The sequence below is a fragment of the Abramis brama genome (genome assembly GCF_963993115.1).
Source record: "Abramis brama genome assembly, chromosome: 10".
Classification (NCBI taxonomy): Eukaryota; Metazoa; Chordata; class Actinopteri; order Cypriniformes; family Leuciscidae; genus Abramis; species Abramis brama.
The window spans coordinates 42,133,903-42,149,081 of record NC_139972.1 but is presented as its reverse complement, the minus strand read 5'-3'; the positions used below and the strand labels follow the sequence as shown (position 1 = coordinate 42,149,081).

At 42.9% G+C, this 15,179-nt stretch overlaps 1 protein-coding gene across 1 annotated transcript; it reads right to left on the bottom strand.

Moving 5' to 3' along the window:
- Nucleotides 1-1,855: 1,855 nt before the first annotated feature.
- On the bottom strand, nucleotides 1,856-11,111 carry LOC311091623 (immunoglobulin superfamily member 1-like). The gene is made up of 4 exons (XM_084127624.1): nucleotides 10,581-11,111; nucleotides 10,030-10,350; nucleotides 9,830-9,955; nucleotides 1,856-2,071 (listed from the first exon to the last, which is right to left on the bottom strand). Exons 1-4 carry the CDS (start codon nucleotides 10,855-10,857, stop codon nucleotides 1,893-1,895), a joined length of 903 nt encoding a protein of 300 aa, XP_083983750.1. The 5' UTR covers nucleotides 10,858-11,111; the 3' UTR covers nucleotides 1,856-1,892.
- Between the last annotated feature and the right edge of the window lie 4,068 nt (nucleotides 11,112-15,179).

Here is a 15,179-nt window from a genome sequence, read left to right as displayed (position 1 = left end):
GTAAAATCAACATCATCGTTACTGTCTTTACTGTACAATCGCTGAGCTTTATGAAGCCTGAGCTGAAGTTATTATGGTAATGGACATTTTTGTTTCCGACAGGTGTTGTAAGCGGTAGACCTATCAAAACAGACTGGGCCATCTGGCCAATCAGAGCAGAGTAGCTCACGGAAAGGAGGGATTTTGAGAGACTGATTTATCCATCGAGTCGTCTGTGAATCATTGAAAAATGTGGTGATGTGCAATGTATATAATGAGACAATGAAACTGTTTTTGACCTTTGATACATGTAAACCTGTTGTAGGAGATCTCTGGCATGTCTTTTCTTCTTAGCAAGCAGTAATGACCACTGACGACTTGAATTAAAATAAAACAAACTGTTTACTGAAGTTTAGGAACAGAATTACACATAGATTCAGCACATACACATGGAATCAATCACATTTCTCTTCTTTTTTTCTTTCTGCGCGCTCTTGCCCACTACGCATTATAGGTAGACTTTTCTTAAAGCTGAACAACCTAATAAATGACCATTTAAACTGTTTCTGTTGTTATCAAAGAGAATTCATTAAACATTGTTACTCTAATTAATGCACAACAACCTCCAAAACAAAATTAGGAGACTTTAAAATAGCATAATAGGGGCACTTTAATACAGGGGACAGAGTGAAAAAAATGATTAGAAATGTTGACAATAGAAAGACAGACAAAACAGAAATGCATAGAATGTGTGAAAAAAAAACCCACATATTTTCTCAGCTTTTTGTTCAAAATGTTGCTTTTTATGAAACTTACCCACATAAAAGTGTTCATAAAAAATAATGCATTAAGCTAGAATAAGACAGGTTTAAAATATATATATATATATATATATATATATATATATATATATATATATATATATATATATTGCTTGTTTAGACATTGCTTGTTCATACAAAAAGAACATGACATTTTTGTGAAAATGATTAAAAATGCTGGCAGACAATTTATTTATTTATTTTTATTTTTAATGCTGGTGGGGAAAGAGTTCAATGTAGGGTACAACGGGGTAAAGGCACCTTTGATTTTATTTTCCTCTAAACCACTAGATGGCACAAAAACTTGCCGCAGCACTTTCCAAAACATCTGCTTTTCAAGTTTCAAGATTTGGCTGATCATTGACGTGATCGTGAACAGCAGTGCTAATTTGATCTAATATTTAATGTTTTTAAAATGTTGTAGATTTGATCAACAAATGAGAGATGCTAGAATTATTGAATATATTTTGAGACAAATGTCTTGTTAATGATTTTCAGATTTGTTCAAGCTAATTAAAGCAACAGTTTTTAATTTTTAAAATCATTTTGTTTCTTAATTTTTAATATATACTTTTAAATATTGTAATGACCTTATATTTATTGAACAAAATAAACCATAATCAAAATAAACCAAAAATAGTGCAAACTTTGCTAAAGTGATTGTTTTGAACAAGTATTAACTTAGACATTATTAAAAATATACTATTTTAGCTGAAGTATTTGTATCAATACTGTGTGTCTTTTGCCCCGTGCTGGTTTAACCCCGTGTCTGTGGGGTAAAAGACCCTCCTCGCCACCTCATACATACACTTATACGATTTTTAATCAAAATAAACCACTTTTACGATTTATTTTCACACAAAATCTGTTGCTCTATCAATGTTCAATACAAACTTATATTTTTTTTCTGCAATCATACACTATGAAAGTAGTGAAAAGTAATTTTTTACATTTTACATGTTCATAGCCCCGTTGTACCCTATATATCTAAAGATCAAGGGAAATTTGATTTCTCAATCCATGATCCCTATCAAGGCCATACTGCATTTAATCTGTTTTGGAGCCCCATTAAGTGTAGTATTTTGGGTTCACTTAGTATACATCACAACAGCTTTCATAAATGTTATCATCAGATTTTTCTACCTCACTTTTAGTCCCTGTAAAGATCACATTGACCACGTTTTTATCATTAAATTCCAGGTTTTCATAATCATCCTCATCATCTTCATTTTTCTTGTCACTGGATGCACCTGCATATGAATTCACTGGACCTAGGTGACATTGCATAGAGATGAAGGGACAAAATTAGAGGAAGTTGTTATATAGAGCCAAGGGCGTAGGTTTGATTTTGAAATTGGTAGGGACGGGGACATCCCCTGAAGCTGAGCTGCATCTGTCATTAAAGGGACAGTTCACCCAAAAATGAACATTCTGTCATCATTTACTCTCCCTCAAGTTGTTTTAAACCTGTATGAATTTCTTTCTTCTTCTGAACACAAAAGAAGATATTTTGAAGAATGTCGGTAACCAGACAGTTGATGGACCACATTGACTTCCATAGTAGAAAAAAAAAACTCAACACTGGTTACCGACATTCTTCAAAATATCTTCTTTTGTGTGTTCAGCAGAAGAAAGAAATGCATACAAGTTTGAAACAACTTGAGGGAGAATAAATGATGACAGAATTTTAATTTAAAAGTGAACTTAGAGAAATTAACTGTTGGCATATTTGTTTCACATCAATGTCCAGTTGGAAATGACACACAGCAATACTGTTAAGTGTAACTTGTGCCATTGTTCTGTATGAAGGTAAAAGAGTAGCAAAACTCGAGAACACGTAGATGTGAATTTGAGAACTTGTACAATAAATATTCGTACTTGTACATGAACATTTACACTCACAGCTCCAATGTGAAAACCTGTAAAATAAAAATCTAAAGTTGAATGTTGAAATTTGCACTCGCAGACAACAGTCACAAACCTGTATTCTGAATCTGAAGCTGCAGACAAGTAGACACAAATGTGTAAAATGCCATTCACAGAAATACAACGACAGACACAAACTTGTAATATATATTTTGCGTTTAATCTTACGTTCACATTCGCAGTACTACCTCAATTAGGCACTTGCAACTTCTCAAATCTGTCAGTGCAATTTCAAATTTCGCGCCTTGACTTTTGCTACTCTTTTCGCGATATATCAGGTGCAAAACGTACTCGGTTACCTAATGTAACCTCGGTTCTCTCTAGAAGAGGGAACGAGTATTGCGTAAGTAGCTTACGCTTCGGGAAAGTTCTCTTTCTTCGAGATCTGAAGCCAAAAAATTATCCTTAATTTTGCATTTATTGTCAACGCAGTGCAGCGGCAGGCAGACCAAAGCAAGCTGTATAAGCGTGCTCATTGGCTGCCAGGCGGCAACTGCTTAAGCCTACCAGTGAGCCCGGCGTGACGTCACACCCAATGAGCACGCCCTTCGCGCCCTCCACACCCTTCTAACCGTCAAGATGGGTGTGGCCAGTGTGTATACAAGGAGGGCTCACAGGCTGAAACTCTGGTTTTCATAGTCTGAAGCGCAAAGCTCGTGGCGCGTCACGGCAGGTTACGCAATACTCGTTCCCTCTTCTAGAGAGAACCGAGGTTACATTAGGTAACCGAGTACGTTCTCTTACGAGAGGTTCTCTCGTATTGCGTAAGTAGCTTACGCTTCGGGAACCCATTGTCAACGCCGTGCGCGCCGAGCATCCAACACATGAATCCCAGGGAGACCGGGGAAAAACATAACGATGAAACAGGTGGCCGGTTGGGCCAACACCTGTACCAAGCACTTCACTTCACATATAAGATAGAGCGGCATAGCCGGTCTATATACATCAGTGTAAATGGTGTGGCCGGCAGCGCGGGCCCACACAGTGCATAAACACGTATAGGGAAAGGGAATAGAGCGGAAACACGGGTCTATTTGTGGAAAAGAATCCTTCCCCTGGTGCCAACCAGAAAAATAACCAGTATGTGGACGTAGTCCGCGCATAAGCGACTGGGCAGCATACATGCCACTTATACTGATAACAGTTTAGCCTGCAGGGCGGGAACTTCCAGGTTATAAAACCTCACGAATGTAGATGGGGAGGCCCAGCCCCCCGCCATACAAATATCGTGAATAGAAATTCCGCTGGACCAGGCCCACGAAGAGGCCATGCCTCTAGTGGAGTGGGCTCTGACACCCAAAGGACACTGCAGGTGTTTGGAGGCGTAAGCTGCTGCAATCACGTCCACTATCCACCTGGACAGGCTCTGTTTCGAGGCGGCGAGACCCTTGGTGCGTCCGCCAAAAGAAACAAAGAGCTACTCGGACCGCCTGAAAGCGGCGGAACGCGTGATGTAAACTCTCAGCGCCCTTACAGGGCATAGGAGGTTATCACTATCCCCGTTATCGGATATTGGCAGAGCCGAGAGGGAGATGATTTGTGCCCTAAAGGGGGTACCAATCGCTTTGGGAATATACCCGTGTCTCGGTCTGAGAATGACTTTAGAGTCATTCGGTCCGAACTCAAGACATGCAGGGCTAATAGATAGCGCGTGCAGATCCCCCACGCGTTTTACTAAAGACAGAGCTATCAGAAAAACGGTTTTGAGCGAAAGGTACTTTAAATCCACGGATTCAAGCGGTTCAAAGGGAAAAGCCTTCAGGGCCTCCAGGACCAAGGACAGATCCCAAATAGGAACCGAGGGGGGCCGCGGGGGATTCATCCGTCTAGCCCCTCTGAGGAAGCGGATAATAAGCTCGTTCCTTCCTATTGCATGGCCGCGCGTCGTCTCAGCGAACGCTGCAATAGCCGCCACATACACTTTGAGCGTGGAAGGGGACCTGCCCTTGTCCAACAGCTCTTGTAGGAAGGAGAGCACCCGTGGGACCCCACATGCACGTGGATCCAAGCTCTTAGTAGCGCACCATTTAGAAAACACCGACTATTTAGACGCGTAGAGCCATCTCGTGGAGGGAGCTCTAGACTGCGTGATCGTGTTCACGACCCCTTCTGGCAGGTCAACGGGTATCCGTTGATTACCCATGCATGCAGAGACCATCGTTCTGGATGGGGATGCCAGATCGATCCACCGGCTTGAGAGAGGAGATCCTTTCTCACCGGGATCGCCATGGGGATGAGTGCGACAGCCTCACTAGCTCTGGGTACCAGGTTTGGTTCTCCCAACGCGGGGCTATAAGAAGCACTGGGTGGTGCGTTTCCCTGATCCTCGTAATGACCTGTGGTAACAGGGAGATCGGGGGAAAAGTGTACAGCGGGAGGCTGGGCCTCGCTTTTCGAGAAAAATTTCGGGCAGTGAGCATTGTCTCTCGACGCAAAGAGGTCGACCTCCGCTCTGCCGAATAGGAGCCAGAGAAACTGGACTGTCTGGGGGTGCAGGGACCATTCTCCCGGGGGAATGATGTCCCTGGACAGTCTGTCTGGACCGACATTCAGGTGGCCCGGCACATGCGCGGCTCTCAGCGAGCGCAACGAGTGGTGAGCCCACACGAGAAGGCGTTCTGTCAGCTTGCACAGGTTCCTGGATCTGACACCGCCCTGTCGGTTCACATAGGATACCACGGACATGTTGTCCGAGCGGACTAGCACATGGTGATCCTGTATGAATGGGAGGAAGCGCTTGAGCGCGTTCTCGACCGCTATCATCTCCAAACAGTTTATGTGGAGGCATTTCTCCTGGTCTGACCATAGGTCAAAGACCGGTTTGCCCTCGAAAAGAGCGCCCCAACCTGAGGTGGAAGCGTCCGTCGAGATAACTTTGCGGTGTGAGATGGCTCCCATTGTCACTCCCCGCTGGTACCAGTCGGCCGCTAACCAGGGCTTCAGTGCTGAAACGCAGCTCTGAGTCACTCTGATTCGAATGCCGCCGGAAGCCCAGGCTCTGTGAGGCACTCGGGCATTCAGCCAGCGTTGTAGCGGGCGCATACGTAACAGACCCAGCTGAAGCCATACAACCCAGCATCCTCTGAAATGTCTTGAGAGGTGCGGTGCTGCCCAGCTGGAAGGACGCGGCCAGGTGTCGAATGCAGCGCGCGCACTGTGTCGACAGGCGGGCCGTCATTGCCACAGTGTCCAGATCCAAACCCAGAAAAGAGGTTGATTGACTGGGCACTAATGAGCTCTTGGTCCAGTTGACCGTGAGCCCCAGGCTGTCCGGGTGGCTTAGAAGCACTGTTCTGTGGGCGATGAGTTCGGCCTCTGACTGTGCTAGAATTAGCCAATCGTCCAAGTAGTTCAGAATTCGCATTCCCCGACCCCTCAGGGGAGTGAGAGCTGTGTCCATGCACTTCGTAAATGTACAGGATGCCAACGACAGGCCGAAAGGCAGGACGGTGTACTGATATACCTGACCGTCGAAGGCGAATCTCAAGAATGGCCTGTGACGGGGTATTATCTGGATCTGAAAGTACGCGTCTTTTAGATCGAGAGATAAAAACCAGTCCCTCGGGCGAATTTGCGCGAGAATTTGCCTGGTTGTGAGCATTTTGAACAGTCTTCTCATAAGAGCCTTGTTCAAATGTCTTAGATCCAAAATTGATCTGAGAGCTCCGTCCTTCTTGGGAACGAGGAAATAACAGCTGTAAAAGCCCGACTCGCTCATAGAAGGGGAAACCGGTTCTATAGCCCCTTTGCACAGAAGTGTAGCTATTTCTGCTCGAAGTAGATGTGCTACTTCCCCATTCACTCTCGTCTCGGTACGCGCCTGAAAGCGCAGGGGGCGGCGAGCGAACTGCAGAGTATAGCCCTTTTTTACTGTGCTTAGCACCCATTCTGATGTGCCTGGAATAGCTTCCCAAGCTTTTGAGTGTGAAGCCAGGGGCAGAATGGCCTCCGGGCTCTGATCGCCACGCGTCGTGGGCTCGAGAGCTCGAAACGGAGGGGTGGGCGCAGCGCGCGCGCTCTTGGTGCTTAGATACGGCGGATCGCACGCAGCGATAGCTGGCCGTTTTACACACGGTGTCCCGGTGGCTTGGACGGGGAACATATAGTGTGAGGCGCGACGCGCGAGGGCGGCATCGGGGCGAAATGTTCGTTAGTATGTGTGAGCGCTCGAGGGCGGGCACAGGACTTACATTTAAAACATGACCGGTCGTGAGAGGCCGTGTGACAGAGCGGGCAGTGAGTAGGTGTGGGCACGGTGAGGTGGACACGTGACCTACTTTTAACACCCGAGCGGCTTCTGCCTGCTTTGTGAGAGTGGGCTCTGTGAGAAACACGGGATTTATAGTGCTTGTGTGCAGGGGTGAACACGGAAACGTGGACACATTCACTGCATTTGAAACACATACGGCGTGAGCCGTACAACCAGACATTATGCTCATTTGAGATTTCTCTGGGTCGCCGTGAGAACGGTGGTTGCGCGCAGGTGAGCGGGTAGATATACCGGCTCGTTGACTGCGAAGTAAACATCTGCAGTAGCCGTGGCAACGGGGACTGACAGAGCGTGAAGCTTTGACAGTGGTCCAGCCGCAGCGGGACTTAACCGTCTTTTCTTCCCTCGTGTTTAGACGCTCATAAATACTCGAGCACCATGAGTAGGAGTGGTACGAGAGGCGGGTTCGTTTTCTGTATGTAAGAAAAGCTGGCCGTGAGCTCGGAGAAGTGAACAGCATAAATTTTTATCTGCCGCGAGAGCCGGGATCGAACACGGGTCTCTAGCGCGAAAGCTTATGATTCTGCCACTGAACCACAGGGGAGAACACTAGCTTTTGGTTAGCGCGAGGATATAAGAGAGCGACCTCGTGTTCGTTTGCAGGCGTGCATGTATAAAAACAGGCTCGTTTACTGCAATAGTAATATTTCCAGCCGCCTGAACTTAAGAGGGGACTGAGAAATGTGTGAGAATTGGCGGTTTGTCCGGCCACAGCGGGACTAAAACACTCTCTCTCCTCTTTTCGCCGGTGAGTGAGGCGCGCGCGCTGAACGTTGCTCGTGACCGTCCGCTCTGTTATCCCTTGTGAACGGCGCAATCTGCGCGGCCCAACAAGGGGAGAGCGGGTTCGCTTTCTGTATGTAAGAAAAGCTGACCGCGAGCTCGGAGAAGCGAACAGCATAAATTATTAACTGCCGCGAGAGCCTGGATCGTACACGGGTCTCTGGCGCGAAAGCCTAAGATTCCGTCACTGAGCCACAGGGGAGAATACAATAGCTTTCGGTTAGAGCGAGCATATAAGAGTGCGTCATGTCTTGTGACGGCGTTTGCTTGCAGGCGTGCGTGTATTTATAACAGGCTCGTATACTGCGATATGAACAATTCCAGTCGCCTGAACTTAAGAGGGGACTGAGAAATGTATGAGAAACGGAGGTAGGTCCGGCCACAGCGGGACGAAAACACTCTGTTCTCCTTTTCGCCGGTGAATGACGCGCGAGGACGGAGTAGCTTTCTTGTAACGTAAAGAGAGCTCCAAGACCGTCCGCTTCTGCCATCCCTTGTGAGCGGCGCAGTTTGCGCGGCTCAAACAGGGAGAGGAAGCTCGCTCCGAGACCATTCGCATCTGCCATCCCTTGTGAGCGGCGCAGTAGCGCGGCTCGAACAGAGGGAGGATGTCTATCTCATTCGCCTCATCCCCTGACGCGGCGGCGAGAGCCGGCGGTTGAGCGGCCGAGAGGGGGGGTGGGGGGGATGGAGAGGGCAAGAGAGAAGCTCGAGGGAGAGGTTCCGGCGAGCTCCTCAGTCACATCAGTCTCCGGTGGTCTCTGCGAGCGGCGCTTCTTCTTGCGCGGCCCGGCAGGGACAGGCGGAGCGACAGCTTGGTCGAAAACTTCAAGTCGAGCCCGCAGGGTCGACATTGAAAGTTCTTCGCACTCGGGGCAGCCGCCCGTAGAGAGTGCGGTGGCGGCGTGCTCGCGGCCCAGGCAGAGAGCGCAGATGAGGTGGCGGTCTCCGTTGCTGGGCTCATTTGCTTTACTGTATGCTTTATTTGTATGGTGTTTCCTGAGTTTGGTCTTTTAATGCCACTGTCTCAATTAAACGCGTTGCGTTCATATTCTGTGCTCATCTGCTGTTCTGTAGTATGCATAATTAGCATTGTGTTTACTGAGTTTGATAATGTCGTTTATTTCTTTTAATATCAGTCTAATGCATTAAGCCATGTTAGCGTTTCAGTGCACGCGGGTTTCGTGACATCATCGAGGTCCCATTTCATTGGCTAGGTGCCAACCAATAAAACGGCTCGTTTGAACCCCCCGCTCCCGCCCCCCTTTCTCTCTCACCGCCTCTGAGTGTCAAGTGCACAAGTTAGTTTTGCACCTGATATATCGCGAAAAGAGTAGCAAAAGTCAAGGCGCGAAATTTGAAATTGCAATGACAGATTTGAGAAGTTGCAAGTGCCTAATTGAGGAAGTACTGCGAATGTGAACGTAAGATTAAGCGCAAAATAAATATTACAAGTTTGTGTCTGTCGTTGTATTTCTGTGAATGGCATTTTACACATTTGTGTCTACTTGTCTGCAGCTTCAGATTCAGAATACAGGTTTGTGACTGTTGTCTGCGAGTGCAAATTTCAACATTCAACTTCAGATTTTTATTTTACAGGTTTTCACATTGGAGCTGTGAGTGTAAATGTTCATGTACAAGTACGAATATTTATTGTACAAGTTCTCAAATTCACATCTACGTGTTCTCGAGTTTTGCTACTCTTTTACCTTCATATTACCTTATTATCTCAATTAAAAGTACTGAAATGAATGTATATGTGACAAAAAAAGGCTGTTTATTATTTTGGCCGGTAAAGAAAATACGCTTGGCTGGTGGATTTTTTCATCTACCAGTCCCCGTGGCAGGTGAGGCAAAAATTTAATTTCGGACCCTGGGGTGGGGGAGGTGCGGGGTCGCGGGGCAGCAGCGCATTTATCATGGGGGTCGCGGGCTAAAAAGTTTGGGAACCCCTGATATAGAGTAAGAAAAGACAGTAAGACTGGAAGACAATGAAAGAAAGAGTTTTAAAAGACATTGTCTGACTTTTATAAAATGCAAACTCTGTTACCTTTTCTAAAGGAGCACTTCATATGAGTTTCCTTTTGTCTTCTTTTCACCAGGAGGATGATTATGAGGGCAGACAATAAAAGCAGTACAGCTGACACCACAACAATAATGACAGGAAGCAGGGAGGCTGAGAGAGACACATGTTTGAGTTAAACTTTCATCACCAGCAGTCCAGCTTGTTTTAAATTTATACATCAATACCTGTGATAGTGATGACCAGCAGTTCAGAGGCAGATGAACGGAAGATGCGAGAGGACACACTGACTTCATAAACACAACTGTAGTTTCCCTCATGTGAATAATCTGCCTCAGGAAAGGAGAAGGAGGCAGAGTTATTGACAGCTGATTGATTACTGGTGATATTCGGTTCCCTAAACAAGTAGAAGGAGCCTCCAGGATAATGAGATTCAGTGGAACAGATGATAGTGAAACTGTGGCCCCTGGTGATCACCGGCCCCTGAGGCCCCACGACAAACCATCCATCAGGAGCACTGTGGGAAATGCTGGGCTGCTGCAAGTCCACTAGAAAACAATTAGAATACATTAATATGGTTATAGAATCAGAAGTAGAGGGGCTTCAGGTATAAACAAATTCAGGAAGCCTTAGACAAATAAAGAACGGCATCGTTATGACCAAAATTAAACTTTTTCAAAATGCAGGAAAGGCATTAATTCATGAGTGAACTCAATTTTATTCAACTAAAGCATTTAATCTATGATGTGGGCAGCGGGACAAGACTGAACGTACTCACCCACAGTGATGTTAACACTGTTGCTCCAAGGTGACTTGATAGTGTTGTTTTGGTATGAGTACTGACAGCTGTAGTTGCCCTGATGTGAAACGTCTACATTAACAATGTTGAAAGTCACACTAGATACATGTTTCTGGGAGGATATAGATGGTCCGTTTATGAAGAGCTGGAATTCAGCATTAACATTACACCTTGGTTTAGGTGTTGTGCATCTGAAATGGATATTTTCTCCACGAAACACAACTGAATGTGTGGAGGTCAGGGAAAGTGTGGGCATCTGCAGCTCACCTGCAAAAGAAATAAGACAAAATTATGAAATTAATCAAAACACATGTGAAGAAGATACAGAAACAAGCAATCTCATATGCAATCATATGCATATGTAAAATAATGCGATAATCAACATTAAACAGCATATAAATCAAAACTGCCTAATGTTACTGTCGACCTAGGATACCTAGCTACAGGACTATACAAGCCATCTATGTTTTGAAAACGTTCTGAATCTGATCCAGATAGTCTTGTGATTTTCTCAGCTTTTTGCTAAAATTTTTGCTTTTTTATGAAACTTACCAATATCCAAGTAATGATTAAAAAAGAAAGCATGAAGCTAGAATAAAACAGTTTTTTTTTTTTTTTTTTTTTTTTAAATGCAGAGGGCCTGTTCTTTCTTTTGATATATTGCATGTTCAGATAGTCATACAACAAAATATTCTGGGGCCATGATATTTTTGCTGAAATTATCAAAACTGCTGGCAGGGGCTGGCAATTTATTTTTTAAAAATAAATTTTTTAAAAAGTTTCGCTGTGGAAAGAGTTAAAGCATAAAATGCAGTTTCAGATTTTTATATTATGTTTCTGAAGGTTATTCAGAAGGGTATTTCTTTTGCACTAAAAAAACGGTCCAATATTTGTAAACATTATTATTTTCCATCCCCATTTTCACTCTCTGTGAAACACACTCAATTTCAAGTGGTGTTACCTCTTGCAGAAACTGAAGTAAACGCCTACTGCTGTGATTGGCTAACTTCATTACACAATTATACAGTAGGATGCACGCCCTCCTTTACAGCATGTCGTGTGTTTTTATACTTGAGATAGCAAGTGCTGTGATACAGCTGTATATACAGTCCAAGTCAGATTCAGAGGCAGAATAAATATAAACAATTCAACCATTTGCAACACAAAGCAACATAAACATAGCCAAATATCTATTTTATCTACAAACTATAATAAAATATATATATATTCAAATAAAAATATTCAACTCAAGACAATATTTCTAATCTGGGTCTGTAATGATTGTATTTCCAACACTCAAAACAATGATATGCTTGTTGTCTAAACCCTGTGAAATTTACCGCAAAAAAGAAAAAAAAATACATCAGCACTTATTGTGTTACACTGTGCTTATATTTAAAAATACTTGCATACCTGCATTGTAATTAATATGTAATTGATCTGTAATTAATGAATTCTCAATTATCTGGAAATCTCACTATACAAGTATGGCTAAAGATGAATCTGCAATATTCTAATGTTTACATATTTTACATTTTAAATATTTATTTTTATTATTTTTACCTGGAAGATGATTATGAGGGCAGACAAAAAAGCATTACAGCTGACACCACACCAAGTCCAACTTATTTTTAAAGTTATACATCAATACCTGTGATAGTGATGTCCAGCAGTTCAGAGGCAGATGAACGGAAGATGCGAGAGGACACACTGACTTCATAAACACAACTGTAGTTTCCCTCATGTGAATAATCTGCCTCAGGAAAGGAGAAGGAGGCAGAGTTATTGACAGCTGGTTGACTCCTGGTGATATTCGATTCCCTAAACAAGTAGAAGGAGCCTCCAGGATAATGAGATTCAGTGGAACAGATGATAGTGAAACTGTGGCCCCTGGTGATCACCGGCCCCTGAGGCCCCATGACAAACCATCCATCAGGAGCACTGTGGGAAATGCTGGGCTGCTGCAAGTCCACTAGAAAACAATTAGAATACATTAATATGGTTATAGAATCAGAAGTAGAGGGGCCTCGGGTATAAACAAATTCAGGAAGCCTTAGACAAATAAAGAATGTAGGCAACGGGACAAGACTGAACGTACTCACCCACAGTGATGTTAACACTGTTGCTCCAAGGTGACTTGATAGTGTTGTTTTGGTATGAGTACTGACAGCTGTAGTTGCCCTGATGTGAAACGTCTACATTAACAATGTTGAAAGTCACACTAGATACATGTTTCTGGGAGGATATAGATGGTCCGTTTATGAAGAGCTGGAATTCAGCATTAACATTACACCTTGGTTTAGGTGTTGTGCATCTGAAATGGATATTTTCTCCACGAGAAACAACTGAATGTGTGGAGGTCAGGGAAAGTGTGGGCATCTGCAGCTCACCTGCTAAAGAAATAAGACAAAATGATGAAATTAATGAATTACATAAATTCTAAAGGTTTAATGTGATTTGCCCCAAAATAATGTCAGGCTGCTAAAGATTTAGCTTACCTGAACAAACAACACCAGCATCTTCATCATGATTACAGTTATGTGTTCCTAGTCCACTGTGTGAACATTGTGTGAGGCTTCCCTCACTTTCCAGGCATTTGACATCATCCAGCCAGATTGATCCACTGCCTTGACCAAAGGCGGCATTATGAGGTGCGCTGATGGCAGATCCACACTTTAACTGTCTGCACACCACAGCAGCATCTTTCATGTCCCAGTCATCATCGCACACGGTTCCCCACTGGCCATCATAATGGATCTCCAGTCTCCCACAGCATGAATCAGACCCATTGACCAACCTTGTGTCTGGCAGATGGCATTAAAGTACAACGTGATTAAAAACTTCCCAAAGTCCCACTTTATATCTATATTAAGTACTAACATGTTACTCTTTTCCCGCCAAACACACAGAATTTTCCGTTATCTGTGAGAAACAATTTTCAGGGTTTCCGTATTTTCACTGTTATACACTAGGGGGTGCTATGACACATCTTCTGCAAGAGTACTGAATCTCCTGATCAAAACACATGTGAAGAAGATACAGAAACAAGCAATCTCATATGCAATCTTATGCATATGTAAAATAATGCGATAATCAACATTAAACAGCATATAAATCAAAACTGCCTAATGTTACTGTCGACCTAGGATACCTAGCTACAGGACTATACAAGCCATCTATGTTTTGAAAACGTTCTGAATCTGATCCAGATAGTCTTGTGATTTTCTCAGCTTTTTGCTAAAAATTTTGCTTTTTTATGAAACTTACCAATATCCAAGTATTGATTAAAAAAAGAAAGCATGAAGCTAAAATAAAATAGTTTTTTTTTTTTTTTTTTTTAAATGCAGAGGGCCTGTTCTTTCTTTTGATATATTGCATGTTCAGATAGTCATACAACAAAATATTCTGGGGCCATGATATTTTTGCTGAAATTATCAAAACTGCTGGCAGGGGCTGGCAATTTATTTTTTAAAAATATTTTTTTTAAAAAGTTTCGCTGTGGAAAGAGTTAAAGCATAAAATGCAGTTTCAGATTTTTATATTATGTTTCTGAAGGTTATTCAGAAGGGTATTTCTTTTGCACTAAAAAAACGGTCCAATATTTGTAAACATTATTATTTTCCATCCCCATTTTCACTCTCTGTGAAACACACTCAATTTCAAGTGGTGTTACCTCTTGCAGAAACTGAAGTAAACGCCTACTGCTGTGATTGGCTAACTTCATTACACAATTATACAGTAGGATGCACGCCCTCCTTTACAGCATGTCGTGTGTTTTTATACTTGAGATAGCAAGTGCTGTGATACAGCTGTATATACAGTCCAAGTCAGATTCAGAGGCAGAATAAATATAAACAATTCAACCATTTGCAACACAAAGCAACATAAACATAGCCAAATATCTATTTTATCTACAAACTATAATAACATATCACTGATTCTTGGGAATTTGGATAAAACATGTCCCACGAAGAAAAGTGCTAATTCTGTTGGAAATTAATAACATTTTCATGAATAAAAAGAATCAAGGTTATAATCAGGGGGTCCTTTGCACATATGTAAGGTTATTTTATAGGTTTATTTTTAATTTGTATTAATTTAATGATTATATGCTGGCCCATTGCCTACAAAATCAGTTGTCCTCGGATAGGAGATAATCATTTCAACTTGATTAAAAAAACAAAACGTAATAATTAAATTGAAAAATATCTTTACCACATGAAAGAGTACATAGTAAATATTGTTCAAACCTCACTGTTTGTAGTTTTTAATACATATTACAATTATTTTGTGGTTGCTCAAAATGTGTCCCACATATTCGTCACCACCGTCAGATATTTATAAAAAGCAATAAAATCAGGCAACTACAAGGTCAACTTAATTCCTGGGGACCCCATTTTCAAACCTTCAACTGTTCTGCATGCTTCAAGATCACTCAAGCTCCTGTAAGTTTGCTAATTTCTCTTAGACTTGTTCATATTTTTGGACACTGCTACTGTCACAACCATAACATGTCAACACCGTCTCTTTTGTATAAAAAAACATTAGATTAGATTATGACATAAATGTATACTTTTT

Bases quoted from the DNA above. Each gene is read 5' to 3' on its own strand.
- LOC311091623 (XM_084127624.1), bottom strand. From the start codon at position 10,857: ATGCCCACACTTTCCCTGACCTCCACACATTCAGTTGTGTTTCGTGGA. The intron at 9,956-10,029 runs GTATTGATGTAT...TGTCTCTCTCAG, and splicing joins GCTGGTCATCACTATCACAG to CCTCCCTGCTTCCTGTCATT. The intron at 2,072-9,829 runs GTAACAGAGTTT...AATGTCACCTAG, and splicing joins GAAGTGCTCCTTTAGAAAAG to GTCCAGTGAATTCATATGCA.